General features: G+C 47.9%; 1 protein-coding gene across 1 annotated transcript in view; it reads left to right on the forward strand.

Moving 5' to 3' along the window:
- SMARCAD1 (SWI/SNF-related, matrix-associated actin-dependent regulator of chromatin, subfamily a, containing DEAD/H box 1) overlaps window positions 1-17,005 on the forward strand; it is a 61,602-nt gene that overhangs the window by 25,824 nt on the left and 18,773 nt on the right. Inside the window, exons 7-13 of the mRNA XM_054382784.1 lie at window positions 1,477-1,679; window positions 2,521-2,611; window positions 4,798-4,897; window positions 7,545-7,604; window positions 7,945-8,020; window positions 9,714-9,849; window positions 10,744-10,881. Coding sequence (XP_054238759.1) covers window positions 1,477-1,679; window positions 2,521-2,611; window positions 4,798-4,897; window positions 7,545-7,604; window positions 7,945-8,020; window positions 9,714-9,849; window positions 10,744-10,881 — 804 coding nt within the window. The remainder of the gene's footprint in view (window positions 1-1,476; window positions 1,680-2,520; window positions 2,612-4,797; window positions 4,898-7,544; window positions 7,605-7,944; window positions 8,021-9,713; window positions 9,850-10,743; window positions 10,882-17,005) is intronic.

Genomic DNA, 17,005 nt, shown 5'->3' on the forward strand with positions numbered 1-17,005 from the left:
AATGAAGGCACCAACCCTGTTGTCATATAGCAACAAGATTCCAGACATGCAGAGAGCAGAGAATCTCAGAAGTCCTCCCAGAAGTCCTTTATTGTAGCATTGTAGAATCCCCAGCATGACAGAGTCTCAGAGTCCCACTTACAGCAGAAGTCCTGGAAGTCCTTAACAGATGAAGCAGCTCACAGAAGTCCTGAGCATATCCCTAGCAGCATCCCTACACCAAAGCCCTGGCCAGAAGTAGCTAACTGACAGGAGCAGAAGTCCCTAGCAGTCCTAACCCCCCAAGCTATTCATAACCTAAGTCCCTCACCCAAGGGTAACTCTTGCTCAGAGTGGCTGTTTCCATACTCTCTGTTATCAATCCCTCACCCAGTAAAACCCAACCACATCTATAAGCTAAAACCTTTTCCCAAGGAGAGGTGCCAGCATGTCAAGGAAGAGGCTTCTGCAGCATGCTCCAATGCCAGGGTGCCAAGGTGAGGCTGTTGTTCTTGGCACCCATGGAATGTGATGGTTTTGCTCTAGGCAGCCTGCTAAGGAATTGGTCAGCTAAGGAATCCTGCACTCTGCATGCAGCCAGCAGCTGCCTCAGAGCAGTGGCTGCAACAAACTTCAGTGTGGATTCACAGGATTTTGCAGTGGGCTAAGCATATCGGGAATATTTGAAGTACTGAGGCGAGATCAGGATGCTCTTGCTCTCTGCTGCTTGAATTACTTGCTGCCTGCAGTAGCTGTGGATTTTCACCATGGCACCTTGGGTGCATTTATTAATTGTTATTTTGAAGAAAATGCCTTTGGGGTGCTGGGGGATGAGAAGCTCGACAGGAGCCAGCAGTGAGCACTTGCAGCCCAGAGAGCCAAGCAGAGCCTGGGCTGCAGCAAGAGAAGTGTGGCCAGCAGGGCCAGGGAGGGGATTCTCCCCCTCTGCTCCACTCTGCTGAGACCACACCTGGAGCTCTGGGTCCAGTTCTGGAGCCTCTGTTCCAGGAAGGATCTGGAGGTGCTGGAAGGTGTCCAGAGAAGGGCCACGAGGATGAGCAGAGGGCTGGAGCTGCTCTGCTCTGGAGACAGCCTGAGAGAGTTGGGGCTGTTCAGTCTGGAGAAGAGAAGGCTCTGAGGAGACCTTCTTGTGGCCTTCCAGGATCTGAAGGGGGCTCCAAGAAAGCTGGGGAGGGACTTTTGAAGGTGTCAGGGAGTGATAGGACTGAGGGGAATGGAACAAAACTAGATGAGGGGAGATTTAGATTAGACATTAGGAGGAAGTTCTTCCCCATGAGGGTGGTGAGACACTGGCACAGGTTGCCCAGGGAGGTGGTGGAAGCCTCATCCCTGGAGGTTTTTGCAGCCAGGCTGGATGTGGCTGTGAGCAACCTGCTGTAGTGTGAGGTGTCCCTGCCCATGGCAGGGGGGTTGGAACTGGCTGAGCCTTGAGGTCCCTTCCAACCCTGACAATTCTATGATTCTATGATTTTGCAGTTTACAAAAATGACTAAGACTACTGGTTTGTCAGAAGACATAGTGTGGAACTGCAAGATACTGCTGAAGGAGAGGGATGTGGTTCTAAAGCTGATGAATAAATGTGAAGAAATTTCAAATAAACTGACAAAGCAAGTCACCAAGATTACTGCAGATGGAGGATGTGAATGGAACATAGAGCAGCCCTCCATTCTGAATCAGAGGTATGTTTTCCTTTTCTGTGCTTACCCAGGTGTGTGTGGGGGGGATAAGGTCTACTTCAGGACCAGGATTTTCAAAACTCTAGTCCCTGAAAGTAAAGAGCTGCACAGGTTTGACATTTAAGCTGCTCTCTGTGAGCTGGATAGTGATGTGCAACGCTGGGGGAAATCTGAGTGGTTTTAAGTGGATCAGAAAAGCTGGTGAGGAGGAGAAGAACATAAAAACCCAAGATGTAAACAGTGCTCAGGATCTGCTTTTAATTGTCCCAGTTTTTGATGAATGTAGCAGCCAACCTTGAGTGATTGGACCATGAGTTATCAACTTAGTTCAGATAAAAGCCCAAACAAAACTACTCCTGTAATGGGGAACCTTCTATTTCAAAGATGCCAAATGGGAAATGAATCTGAGCAAACTTAGAAATCTGGACTGAAGGTCTCAGGAAGGAAGTTCTGATGTACAAAACGATCTGAAACTCTCAATCCAGTGGAAGGGGCACTAGGGATGTGCTAGGGGAAAGATTTATTTCAGAGGGGTAAATTGGTAAGGACGTCCATATGGACAATGGGAATTGTGCAACAGAGCAGACATAGTGATGCAGCTGTTAAGTGCTGCTTAATTATTTCTCCTGCTGTTTAAGATTTAGCAGAAGGGTTTTGCCCTGGGGCCTTTGCCCTGGGTCCTTTGCCCTGGATCCTTTGCCCTGTGTTTTTCACTACGGGGCAGATTGAGAGTGCACTTAAATGTGGGCAACATTAAACATCTGTGGTTGGCATAAGCATACAGTTGTGTTTCACAGAGAAAGAAGGAAAAGATGGTAGCCTGTTGCTCTTGGTTTCTTCACAGTTTGGAACTCAAGCCATATCAGAAGATAGGTTTGAACTGGTTGGCACTCCTCCATAAACATGGATTGAATGGCATATTGGCTGATGAAATGGTAAGTGTGAAACCCATTAGGTAAGAATCGCTGAAAGTTTTGCCAGCACTAACTTGGTTAAATTCTTTCATTTCCTAGAAACCTCAAGAAGATTGTAAGTAATTGTTTTTTAGCTGATGGAAAGTGGAAATGAGTTCTCCAAATGTTTAATACCTGCTGAGCTCTTACTTTCAAATTTGAAAGTCAAAGGTAGCCTAAGCCTTCATGGACACTGAAAATGAAAAGCCACACGGTGTCTCTTGAAGCAATGGAAGCAGGTTGGCTGTAAACAATTCATTTTAATAGAATCACAGAATTGTCAGGCTTGGAAGGGACCTCAAGGATCAGCCAGTTCCAATCCCCTGCCATGGACAGGGACACCTCACACTACAGCAGGTTGCTCACAGCCACATCCAGCCTGGCTGCAAAAACCTCCAGGGATGAGGCTTCCACCACCTCCCTGGGCAACCTGTGCCAGTCTCTCACCACCCTCATGGGGAAGAATTTCTTCCTGACATCCAACCTGAATTTACCCATTTCTAGTTTTGTTCCATTCCCCCCAGTCCTGTCCTTCCCTGACACCCTCAAAAGTCCCTTGCCTATACATAGAATTTTTTACATGCCCAGCATGTAGTAAGCCCCTACCTTCGACATTTCTCCCTCAGTTTCTAAACAGGTAGTTAACAATACAGAAGAAACTGAAGTGGGTAGAAAACTTTTCTGCTTCACTGGCATTTCAACAGTCTCTTGCTTTCTGTAAGTCTTGAAATCAGAGAGAAGAGCTTGTTGGTTTGAGATTTGTTTGGTACTGACAGTGGAAGATGCACATTGGTGGAGTGGCCAGTGGGGTCCTGGGGTGCATTCAGAGGAGTGTGTCCAGCAGAGCCAGGGAGGTTCTCCCCCTCTGCTCTGCCCTACTTGAGGCCCCACCTGGAATATTGCATCCAGTTCTGGGCTGCCCAGTTCAGGAGGGACAGGGATCTGCTGGAGAGAGTCCAAGGGAGGGCTACAAGGATGCTGGAGGGACTGGAGCACTGCCTGGTGAGGAGAGGCTGAGAGCCCTGGGGCTGTGTAGTGTGGAGAAGACTGAGAGGGGATTTAATAAATGTCTATAAATATCTGAGGGCTGGGTGAAATAAAATGAAAACCTTTTTGAGTGGAAAAGATCACATAATCACAGAATGTTAGAGGCTGGAAGCAACCCCAAAAGCTCATCCAGTCCAACCCCCCTGCCAGAGCAGGAGCACCTAGAGCAGATCACACAGGAAAACATCCAGGGGGGTTTTGAATATCTCCAGAAAGGGAGACTCCACAACCCCCCTGGGCAGCCTCCTCCAGTCTTCTGTCACCCTCACAGGGAAAAAAATTCTCCTCCTGTTTCCATGGAACTTCCTCTGCCTCAGCTTCCACCACTGCCCCTTGTGCTGGCATTGGGCATCACCCAGCAGAGCCTGGCTCCAGCCTCTGGGCACTCCCCCTGCACATCTTTAGCAACAGCAATGAGGTCACCTCTCAGGCTCCTCCTCTCCAAGCTCCAGAGCCCTCAGCTCCCTCAGGCTCTCCTCATAAGGAAGATGTTCCACTCCCTTCAGCATTTTTCTGGCTCTGTGCTGGACTCTTTCAAGCAGTTCCCTGAGGTCCTTCCTGAACTGAGGGGCCCAGAACTGGACACAATATTCCAGATGCAGCCTCCCAGGGCATAGTAGAGGGGGAGGAGAACCTTCTCCACCTACTCACCACAGCCCTTCTAATCCACCCCAGGATGCCATTGGCCTTCTTGGCCACCAGAGCACATTGCTGGCTCATGGTCAACCTCCCATCCACCAGGAGCCCCAGGTCCTTTTCCCCTTCACTGCTCTCCAGCAGGTCAGTCCCCAACCTCTCCTGCTCCATGAGGTTGTTCTTTCCCAGGTGCAAGACTCTCCCATTGCCATTGTTGAATTTCATTCAATTTCTCCCTGCCCAACTCTCTAGCCTGGCTAAATCTGGCTGAGATGAATCTCGGATGCCCAAATGTTTAGCTGAAAAGACAATAGAATTTGATTGCAGGTGTAGTTAAGAAAGAATTTTCTTCTCTAAAGCAATGCAGTTCAACAGAAGATTATTTTTTTTTCTGTGCAGATTTGTAATCCTTAATTACGAGTACAGAACACTGTTATGTTTTGCAGGTTGTACATTTTGTTTGAATTGATCTATTTTTCCCTTAGGGCTTAGGAAAAACAATTCAAGCTATTGCATTTTTATCTTATCTCTACCAAGAGGGAAATAAAGGTCCCCATTTGGTAGTTGTGCCAGCTTCAACATTAGGTAAGTGACAAGCTTCAAAATATGTTTGTTTAGAATGGATTTATTTTTATTATTTTTTTTAATATGCTCTGTATGCATTACAAAAGATAAAGCTGCTAGTTACAGTTCAAACTTGTTTAGCAAATAGTATTTTACTTACTGAATGTTGGCTAAAATCAAGGCTGCTTTTGGTGTTGTTTCACAGAATCACAGAATTGTCAGGGTTGGAAGGGACCTCAAGGCTCAGCCAGTTCCAACCCCCCTGCCATGGGCAGGGACACCTCACACTACAGCAGGTTGCTCACAGCCACATCCAGCCTGGCTGCAAAAACCTCCAGGGATGAGGCTTCCACCACCTCCCTGGGAACCTGTGCCAGTGTCTCACCACCCTCATGGGGAACAACTTCTTCCTAATATCCAATCTGAATCTTCCCACTTTTAGTTTTGCTCCATTCCCCCCACTCCTATCACTCCCTGACACCCTCAAAAGTCCCTCCCCAGCTTTCTTGGAGCACCCTTCAGATCCTGCAAGGCCACCAGAAGGTCTCCTGGGAGCCTTCTCTTCTCCAGACTGAACAACCCCAACTCTCTCAGTCTGTCTCCAGAGCAGAGCAGCTCCAGCCCTCTGCTCATCCTCATGGCCCTTCTCTGGACACCTTCCAGCACCTCCAGATCCTTCTTGTAGTAGGGGCTCCAAAACTGGACACAGTGCTCCAGGTGGGGTCTCACCAGAGTGGTTTTGTTGCATTTCCTGTCTTTTTTCCAATTTGCTTCTTAGAATCTGTGAAAGCAGAGCAAGATCCTAAGATGATGAGGCTGGGAGTGTCTTTTAGCTGTGTGTTCTGATTGTGTAATGATCTCTATCAAAATCAGGAGGAACACGATGGGGTGAAGTATGGCAGCAAAGGTGATGAGTTTGAGCAAAACTTGGTTCTCCATGGAGTTCCATTTGGATTTATTCCATGATTATAGGGAGGAAAAAGCAGGAAGTTGAATTTAGAAAGAAAATTGCTGCTTTGGATGCAGAATTCTTACTTGGGTATGGAAAATTTCTTTTAATCCAGGAAGCTTCTCGTTGTTGACAGTCAGTTTCAAAGTGCCGTTTTCAGGTGTGTGTTTAAAATGCACCAGAACCCATCAAATACAAACCCAACTCTTCAAAATGTGATGTGACTGAAAAGCTGAGCTGCACACAAAGCTGTGCAGGAGAAGGTCCTGTGTGAAGAGAAGCTCAGACCCTTGTGAATTGGTAGTAGCAGGTGGGCTCAGATCATCCAGCACTGGGATGCCTGTGCAGCCTGCAGCTTTCCCTGGCAGTTTTTTTCACGGTGTCACAGAAGGAACCAGGTTGGAAAAGACCTCAGAGATCATCAAGTCCAACCTAATACCTAACACCTCCTGACAACTAACCCATGGCTCCAAGTGTCACATCCAAGCTTTTTTTGAACACCTCCAAGGACGGTGACTCCACCACCTCCTGGGCAGCACGTTCCAAAGGCAAATTACTCTTTCTGGGAAGAATTTCTTCCTAACCTCCCCTGGCACAGCTTGAGACTGGCTTCTCCTTCTGTCACTGCTTGCCTGGGAGAAGAGCCCAACCCCCACCTGGCTCCAGCCTCCCTTCAGGGAGTTGTAGAGAGCAATGAGGTCTCCCCTGAGCCTCCTCTTCTCCAGGCTAAACACCCCCAGCTCCCTCAGCCTCTCCTCACAGGGCTGTGCTCCAGACCCCTCCCCAGCCTTCTTGCCCTTCTCTGGACACATTCAAGTCTCTCAATGTCCTTCTTAAATTGAGGAGCCCAGAACTGGACACAGCACTCAAGGTGTGGTCTAAGCAGTGCTGAGCACAGGGCAGGATGACTTCCCTGCTCCTGCTGGCCACACTATGCCTGATGCAGGCCAGGATGCCATTGGCCTTCTTGGCCACCTGGGCACACTGCTGGCTCATGTTCACCCTGCTGTCAAGCAGTACCCCCAGGTCCCTCTCTGCCTGGCTGCTCTCAGCCACTCTGACCCCAGCCTGTAGTGCTGCATCACAGTACATTAGAAGTTGGACAGGACCTCCTTCATGCATCTCCTCAGCCCTTGCCTGGGTCAAGTGGCTTTTACCAGAGACCTCCTCCTCCTCCTGTGGTTTGGAAGTCAGCATTTGTGTTGCCTGTCAAGCAGCTCCCCATTAGGCATGGCAACCTCACCAGTGGCTTCTCTGCTGGTTGCACACCTGGAGCTGGATCAAGTTGTCAGGCTGCTTTGCCTGCTCCCAGAAGCACTTTCTCTCCTGATGAAGCACTTCTGGAGGTGAGTTCTGCCAAATGAAGTGATTTGCTCTCTGGGGAATTAACTGTCCAGGGAGGCAATCGAGCTGAAGAGTTAAGCATGCTCCTACTGCACATGGTGCTACAGGACACACAGATCTGTTGCTGTAGCAGTTGAAAAAGTGCAGGCTGGTTAAGCAAGAGTTACTTAAAGCCCTGTTGTAGGTTGTTTAATTTCCCTAAATGTTGTCAGGTTTCCAGCATTTAGACACAGAAGTTTCATTAACCTTCAGTAGAGTTTAAAGGGATTTGCTTTAAAATCAGCTGTTTGGCTTAACTCTCAAGTTAGCTGAGACGTAATAAAGTCTAAATTACTAATTTGTTTGATTTTTTTTTTTTTTAATGATGTCTTACAGATAACTGGATAAGAGAAGTTCACTTGTGGTGTCCTGACCTGAATGTCCTTTTTTACTATGGTGAGGAAGCTAATGTAGAAATGCATCCAAGAACATAGTCACTTGCATGGTCAGCCTAGGAAAAGAGAGATTCCTTAGAGAAGCTTGAAGGGAGCTGTCCTGTGGAATGTCTTTGTGTGCTGAATGCCCTTTTCTACTATGGTGAGGAAGCTGATGTAGAAATGCATCCAAGAGCACAGTCACTTGCATGGTCAGCCTAGGAAAAGAGAGATTCCTTAGAGAAGCTTGAAGAGAGCTGTCCTGTTGAATGTCTTTGTGTGCTGAATGCCCTTTTCTACTATGGTGAGGAAGCTGATAGTTGCATATAATTGTACTCACTTGATGTTTTGCCCTTTTGTAGGATCCCAAGAAGAGAGAAAACATCTCCGAGTGGACATTAGTAATAAGGTTGTTGATTTCAATGTGATCATCACGACGTAAGTGCAGTGATTGAGCCGTGAGATTGATTAGCTCCTACCGCCCTCTAGTGGTAGAACAAAGCCACTACCGGGAGTCGGCTGAGATGGGGAGGGGACTGATTTTTGTTTTCAGGGAACAGTTCTGTAGGCTGTGTGACAGACACGATGGAATAGATGCTTTAGATATTCATAGAATCATAGAATGGTCTGGGCCAGAAGGGACCTTCAAAGCTCACCCAGTCCAACCTCGCCGCAGTCAGCAGGGACATCCCCAACCAGATCAGGTTGCCCAGAGCCCTGTCCAGCCTCACCTTGAATATCTCCAGGGAAGGATATTGTCTGCCTCCCTGGGAAACCTGTGCCAGTGTTCCACCACCCTCATGGTGCAGAACTTGTTCCTCACATCCAATCTCAATCTGCTCTGCTCTAGTTTGAAGCCATTGTTCCTCATCCTGTCCCTGCAGCCCTTTGCAAACAGTCTCTCTGCAGCCTTCCTGGAGCCCCCTTCAGGTCCTGGCAGGCTGCCCTTAGGTCTCCCTGGAGCCTTCTCTTCTGCAGGCTGAACACCCCCAGCTCCCTCAGCCTGTCCTCAGAGCAGAGCTGCTCCAACCCCCTGAGCATTCTCTTGGCCCTCCTCTGGTCCCTCTCCATCAGGTCCATGTCCTTCCTGTATTGAGGGCTCCAGAGCTGCACACAGCACTGCAGGTGAGGTCTCAGCAGAGCAGAGCAAAGTGGCAGAATCACCTCTCTGGCTCTGCTGGCAATGCTGCTTTGGATGCAGCCCAGGCTGGGATTTGCCTTCTGTGCTGCAAGCTCACACTGCCTGCTCCTGGCCAGCTTCTCATCCAGCAGCACCCCCACGTCCTTTTCCTCAGGGCTGCTTTCTCTCCCCTCCTCTCCCAGCCTGTATTGACAGTGAGGATTGCTCTGGCCCAGGTGCAGAACCCTGCACTTGCTCTTGTTGAACCTCATGAGGTTCACCTGGGCACCACCTCTGCATCCTGTCCAGGTCCCTCTGGATGCCATCCTGTCCCTCTGGTGTATCAACAGCACCACTCAGCTTGGTATCATCTCACACTTGCTGATGGTTCCCTCAATCCTTCTGTCTATAGTACTGATAAAAATATTAACCAGCACAGGTCCCAATATGGACCCCTGAGGGGCACCACTGTCGCTGTTCTCCATCTTCAAGCCTTTGAGCACCACCCTCTGGATGCAACCACCCAGCCCCTTCCTTACCCACTGAAAAGTCCACCCAGCAAATCCATGTCTCTCCAACTTGGTGAGCAGGATGTTGTAGGGGAGCATGTCAAAGGCCTTGCAGAGGTCTAGACAGATCACATCCGTATTCTCAATCAGTTCTGTAGTACATGCTAATAGTTGCATATTTCTTTGTGATGAGATCTGCACAGCTTTTGCAGACCACTACAGAGAGCAGTGGCTTGTCAAGGAAAGCTATTTGCCAGTAGTAAGCTGGACTACAACATCCCAAAGTAATGTGCATCTCTTAGCACATGTTATGTAATTAGCAGAGGATATCTAAAGCATCTAGTACATTGTTGGCTACTTCTAAGGCAGTTTTGCTGCCTGCCTGTGTTCCCTCCATGAGCCTCCACACTTCAGAGGGTTCAATCTGCTGGTGGTAAGAGTGTGTTCATGTTAAATTTACACTGAGTGTGTCCTTGTGTGCTCCCTGTTTTTTTCCTGACAGGTACAACAGTGCCATTAGCAGCTCAGAGGACCGGGGGCTGTTTCGCAGGCTGAAGCTTGACTATGCAATTTTTGATGAGGGTCACATGCTGAAGAACATGAGCTCTGTACGCTACCAGCACCTCATGACAATTAATGTAAGAGCCTTCTGTGCTCTTGGGTTGCCTGCTTTTATCTGCTTCGTGGTTATGGGCTGGGAGAAAGTATCACAGTATATCAGAGGTGGGAAGGGACCTCCAGAGATCATCCAGTCCAACCCCCTGCCAGAGCAGGATCACCCAGGGGAGTCTGCACAGGAATGCATCCAGGTGGGGTTGGGAAAGTCTTCAGAGAAGGAGACTCCACAACCTCTCTGGGCAGCCTGCTCCAGGGCTCTGTCACCCTCACTGGAAAGAAGTTTCTCCTCATGTTGAGCTGAAACCTTCCCTGGTCAAGTTTGTCTCCATTGTTCCTTGGCTTATCACTGTGCACCACCAAAAAGAGCCTGGCCCCCTCCACTTGACCCCCACCCCTCAGCTCTTGATAGACATTGATCAGATCCCCTCTCAGCCTTCTCTTCCCCAGACTAAACAGCCCCAGGGCTCTCAGGCTCTCTTCCCAGGGGAGATGCTCAAGTCCCCTAAGCATCCTCCTGCCTCTCCCTTGGACTCTCTCCAGCAGGTCTCTGTCTCTCTTGAACTGGGGAGCCCCAAACTGGACACAGGATTGCAGCTGTGGTCTCAGCAGGGCAGAGCAGAGAGGGAGCAGAACCTCCCCAGCCCTGCTGGCCACACTTTTCTTGGTACATCCCAGGATCCCATTGGCTCTCTTTCATTGGTTTGTGCTCAGTTCCACAAAGAGCTGAAATCTGTTTCGTTAGCCAGGAGCTTATTCCATGAGATCTAAACCGACAGGAAGTTTAAACAGCTGGAACTTAAACCCCATGAATTTTGTTTTCAGTTCTCTCTAGCTGTGCTGTTTCTGTTAACAGTCACTTTTCAACCTGCTCAGCTCACCTTTTCCCCCTGCTCTCTGCCCCTTTGGACCCACAGGCCAAGAACCGCTTGCTGCTGACGGGGACTCCAGTGCAGAACAACCTGCTGGAGTTGATGTCCCTCTTGAATTTTGTCATGCCACACATGTTCAGCAGCAGCACCAGTGAAATCCGAAGGATGTTCTCCTCAAAGACAGTGAGTATTAGACACTCTCTTCTGAAGTGCTTCTGACATTTGTGTTCTTTGGGGTTTTTTTCTTGCCTTGAACGCTGTTGTTGCTGCGTAACTTCTGTTACTGATGTCTTGTGGAAGTGGGTCGTGGGATTATGGCAATCTAGACAATGAAATAAGGAAATCAGCACAGAATCAGAGAACAGCCTAGGCTAGAAGAGACCTTAGAGATCATCTAATCTGATCTGACCTCCCTGCCATGGCCACTAGCAGCTTACTCCAGGATCCATCTAACCTGACTGTGATGGTTTGAAACTGTCTTTTTAATTTTTCCTTGCAAAGTTCAGAACAGAGAAAGTGAAGGAATGTAAATAAGTCACTATTGGGTGTAAGAAAGCAAAATAACGATTGTTCTAAACACTTCCATTGGATAGATAGAAATGTTTAAGAACTATTACCCAAAACAAAGTAGGCACTCTGCACATTCTGCGTTCGGCAGTGGGGGCAGTTGCTGGGCTGTCTGGCTGCTGTTTCTTCTTCTCTTCTGGCTGAAGATAACACACTGACCTTGGCAGCTAAGTTAACAACTTTCTGCTTAACTAACTCTGCTTCTCTGTCCAGGGAGGTCTGGGGGGAAGCTCCTGGGAGAGAGAGAGGCCCCTTTGGGAGGGTCCCCTTGGGGGGAAGCAAAGGGAGATCGATTGTGCTTTTCTGTTGATTGTATATATTTGTGAATGTCGTGAATTTTGTATATTTGTACATATTCATTGCATTTCATTGTAGATTTTAGACTCTGCTTGTAAATACAGCTTTTCATTTGCTTCCAATCTGGGCTAGCCTGGTTATTGTCGGTGGGGGGGGGGAATTTCAGCTCACACCGACACACTTTTTATTTTTGGCGCCCAATGTGGGGCTCGATTGCTTGTGATTTATTTCTGCTCAGATTAGGAAGCAAAATGAAGCTGGTTTGGATTCTGAGTCATTCTATTTCATCTATTATCGGTGCAATTGTCTACAGATGGGCCTTTTCTTGCATGATAGACAAGATTGTGAGATATGTGGCATATAAGTCATTTCTTTGGGTTAAGAACAAGTTACTGAATGTTGGTGAATTCTGTTGTGGTCTTATTGGGCTAAGAAGCTATGGTAACTCAACTATGGATCTGCTAGCAGCACACATATGAGTTTGTTACTCCTCTTACAACTACAGAGGGTCTTTGGAACCAGTGGTACCCTAGATATCTTGTGCTTGCCTTAATTTTGTTGCTTCTTGGAATAATCATATGGCTACTGATAGCACTGTGTCAAGAAAGACATAAGGCTACTTGCTCTTCCAACTCTGCTGTGAATGTGAAAACCAAGCCAGTAAATTTGGTGGCCACTGTAACCAGAAAGCGTAAGAGGAGGAGATGCAGATGCTGCAGGAGATGGTGCAGATGGAGATGAGGGTCCTTCTACTCAGGGTCCCTCTCTTAAGAAAGATCCTTCTGATGAGGAAGAGAGGGTTAGCCTTAAAACTCTGGTAGACCTCTTGAGACCCCACATGGATGATGGAGATGTAGGTCAGGATGTAGACCCTAGTAGATTAGCAACTGCTGGTAGTGCCTCTGAACTCAAAGAAATTCAACGGAGGATTAAAATAGGATTATGGGGACAGCGACCTCAGGATGATGATGATGATGATGATGAGGATGACATACAGTCAGCTAATGCACCCAGACAGGAAATTAGACATGTGAGGAAGGATTACATCAGAGGAGATAATGAGCCAGTCCTGTCTTGGCTAGCCAGGTGTTTTGATATGGGAGCCCCAGCATTGGTGGTAGGCGACAAGTCGGCCTCTCAGTTGGGGATGCTCTCAAAGGATACAGGCATAGACAGGCATCTAGGCAAGTGCATTGGTAAAGTTTCTCTGTGGGCACGCCTCCTACTGGCAGTCTCGCTGAGGTACCCCAGCAGAGATGATTTACCATGGAACCCTAAGCCTTGGACCACAATAGCTGAGGGAATCAAGCGTCTGAGAGAGTTTGCTGTGAGAGAAGTAATGTATGGAGATCATAAGACTCTGAATCCTGATGAAATTCCTGTTGGAACAGGCCTTGCCAAAACGCTCATTAAGCTTGCTCCTCCTAATTATGCTACTATTCTGGCAAGCAGGATTGTGGCAAGAAATTATGGTGGAGCACCTCCTACTGTTGGCCATTTCACTGACCAAATGAGGCAGTTGGAGGATAGTCTTGCACGTACTTCTTTGGTTTCAGCCATTGAAACTCTGTCTGGAAAGATGGAGAATTGCATGAAAGAGCTGAAGGAGGAACTTAAAACCTCCATATCCAACTTGATGAAGGGGGATGATTCTGATTCCTCTTCCTCCAGATGGATACAAGTTTCAGCTGTTAGGAACAGACGTGCTCCAAGAAGGCCATTCCAGAATAGGTCAAACCAAAACAGACAGCAGAGGCAATCACGTGGCAGTATCTGGATAACTCTGCGTGATCAGTTTGGTGAGAACATGAACAGATGGGATGGTCAACCAACTTCTGATCTTTTCAAGAGGTTACGGGAGCTGCAGAGGGGCAGATCCCGAGGTAGCAATACCAGGAGGGTAGCTGTCGCTTCCTCAGTTTCCCAGAACAACTCTGATAGCTCCAACAGTGATCCTAATTCTGGTGCTGGACGTTGTGCCAGCTGTACATGTGGAGGTAATCCCCACCATTAGGGGTGCCCTGCCTTCCGCCAGGGGGAGGTAAGGGATAATGGAGATAACAGAATCTATTGGGATGTGTACATCCAGTGGCCTGGCACTTCAAAATTTCAGAAGTACAGGGCCTTGGTTGACACAGGAGCTCAGTGCACCATAATACCATCAAATTATCAAGGGGGAGAATCTATAACTATTCAGGGAGTCACTGGTGGATCTCAAGAGTTGTTTAAGATAGAGGTTGATATAAGTTTAACTGGGAAGCAGTGGAAGAAACATACTATTGTAACAGGTCCTAATGCACCTTGTATTTTGGGAATTGACTTTCTGAGAGAAGGGCGTTTTAAAGACCCTAAGGGTTACAAATGGGCTTTTGGAATAGCAACTGTAGAAATTGATGGAGGAAAATTGAAGTTGTCCATTAGACCTGAGCTTTCAGATGAATCTGCAGTTGTGGGACAACATGAGATAGAGGATGTAAAGCTGCCGGTTGCTTCTCAAACTGTGCATCACAGACAATACAGAACCAACCGTGACTCTTTGGTGCCCATTCAAAACTTGATTCGTCAGTTGGAGAGTCAGAAGGTCATCAGCAAAACTCATTCACCTTTCAACAGTCCAATCTGGCCTGTGCGAAAGCAGAATGGAGAGTGGCGTCTGACAGTTGATTTCCATGCCTTGAATGAAGTAACTCCACCCATGAGTGCAGCTGTACCAGACATGATGGAACTCCAATATGAGCTGGAATCCAAGCAGGCCAAATGGTATGCTACCATAGACATTGCTAATGCTTTCTTCTCTATTCCCATAGCAGAGGAATGCAGGCCTCAGTTTGCTTTCACCTGGAGAGGCATGCAGTACACATTCAATCGTTTGCCCCAGGGGTGGATTCACAGTTCAACCATCTGCCATGCAGTGATCCATGATGCTTTGGAGAAAGGTGGAGCTCCAGAACACATTCAGTTCATCGATGACATCATTGTCTGGGGTGAGACTGCTGAAGAAGTCTTCGAGAAAGGTAACAAAATCATTGACATTCTCTTGCAAGCTGGTTTGGCTATCAAGCGAGACAAGGTGAAAGGACCTGCCAGAGAAATCCAGTTTCTGGGAGTGCGGTGGCAAGACGGTCGCCGTCACATCCCAATGGATGTGATAAACAGAGTCTCCACCATGGCAAATCCCATCAACAAGAAAGAAACTCTGCGTTTCTTAGGCATAGTGGGATTTTGGAGACTGCACATTCCTGGATACAGTCAGATTGTGAAACCTCTCTATGATGTGACTCGAAAGAGAAACAGTTTCCAATGGGGTCCTGAGCAACAAGCAGCCTTTGACCAGATCAAGCGAGAGGTAGTCCAAGCCATGGGTCTGGGACCTGTCCGAACTGGTCCAGACATTAAGAACATTCTGTACACGGCCGCGAGTGACAATGGTCCAACCTGGTGCTCATGGCAAAGAGCTCCAGGGGAGACACGAGGACGTCCTCTTGGTTTCTGGGGTCGTGGCTACAGAGGCTCAGAGGCAAACTACACTCCAACAGAGAAAGAGATTTTAGCTGCTTATGAAGGAGTGAAAGCTGCTTCTGAAGTGATTGGAACTGAGTCACAACTTCTTCTAGCTCCTAGATTGCCAGTTCTGAATTGGATGTTCAAAGGCAAAGGTTCTTCACCACATCATGCAACAGATGCTACCTGGTCTAAGTGGATGGCTCTGATAACACAGAGAGCTCGAATGGGAAATCTCGAAAGGCCTGGTTTGGTGGAGGTGATCACAAACTGGCCAGAAGGCACAAGCTGTGCTAAACCTCCAGAGGAGAGAGTAACTCGTGCAGAGGAAGCTCCTCCTTACAGTGATCTGTCTGATGATGAAAAGAGATATGCTTTGTTCACAGACGGTTCCTGTCGTCTTGTTGGGAACAAGCGGAGATGGAAATCTGCAGTGTGGAGTCCAACGCGCAGAGTTGCAGAAGCGAGAGATGGAGAAGGAGAATCCAGTCAATTTGCAGAGGTAAAAGCTGTCCAGCTAGCTCTTAACATAGCTGAACGTGAGAGATGGCCAAAGCTTTATCTCTACACCGACTCGTGGATGGTAGCCAATGCCTTGTGGGGTTGGCTGAAAGACTGGAAGAAGAATGGCTGGCAGAGGAAAGGAAAGCCTATCTGGGCTGCAGATCTGTGGCAAGACATTGCTGCTCGCATTGAGAGAATCCCAGTGAAAGTGAGACACATCGATGCTCACATTCCTAAGAGCAAAGCTACTGAGGAACAACAACACAACCATCAGGCAGATCTAGCTGCAAGAGTTTCCCAGGTGGACACAAACTCTGATCCTGATCCTGATCTTGACTGGAAACACCGAGGTGAGCTGTTCTTAGCTCGGTGGGCCCATGACTCGTCAGGACATCAAGGCAGAGATGCAACCTACCGATGGGCTCGTGACAGATCCATTGACATTTCCATGGATGCTATCACACAAGTCATCCATGACTGTGACATTTGTGCTGCTATTAAGCAGGCAAAGCGGATCAAGCCCTTATGGTATGGTGACCGATGGTCCAAGTACAAGTATGGTGAAGCCTGGCAGATTGACTACATCACTCTACCTCGTTCTCCATCTGGTAAGCAGTATGTGCTGACTATGGTAGAGGCAAGCACTGGATGGCTGGAAACTTATCCAGTTCCTCATGCAACTGCACGTAACACCATTTTTGGCCTGGAGAGACAAATCCTGTGGAGACATGGAACTCCAGAGAGGATTGAGTCAGACAACGGAACTCATTTCAAGAACAATCTTGTAAAAAACTGGGCCAAAGAGCACGGCATCGAGTGGATATTCCACATTCCCTACTATGCACCAGCTGCAGGGAAGATCGAACGCTACAACGGTTTGCTGAAAACCACTCTCAAAGCCATGGGGGGTGGATCTTTGAAAAACTGGGAGAAACATTTAGCACAAGCAACCTGGTTGGTGAATAGTAGAGGTTCAGTGAATCGAGCTGGACCTGCCCAATCAGATTTGTTGTGAAAGGAGGAAGGTGATAGAGTTCCTGTTATCAGAGAAAAGAATCTGTTAGGCAAAACTGTTTGGGTGTTTTCTCCTTCAGGAGAGGCCAAACCTGTCCGAGGGGTGGTTTCTGCTGAAGGTCCTGGTCACACCTATTGGGTGATGCAAGAAAATGGTGAAATTCAGTGTATTCCACAAAGAAATCTAACTTTGGCTGAGAGAGGTTAAATTCAGAGTGTTGCACAGACACAGCATCGCGCCCAAGAGGAGAGTTCATGAGATCTACGGTGCACGAACCCTGAGAGCCCTGAGTCACCTGAGAGTCCCTGTTCCTTCCTTCACTCCATCTGCGAGGAAACAAGCTGTTTGCTGTTTTTCCTGTGATTTGACTCTTTTGAATCATCTACATCTGAGATAGCCGGAATGGACTATGGTCTTTATTCA

This window comes from Indicator indicator, chromosome 8 (assembly GCF_027791375.1).
Source record: "Indicator indicator isolate 239-I01 chromosome 8, UM_Iind_1.1, whole genome shotgun sequence".
Taxonomy (NCBI): domain Eukaryota; kingdom Metazoa; phylum Chordata; class Aves; order Piciformes; family Indicatoridae; genus Indicator; species Indicator indicator.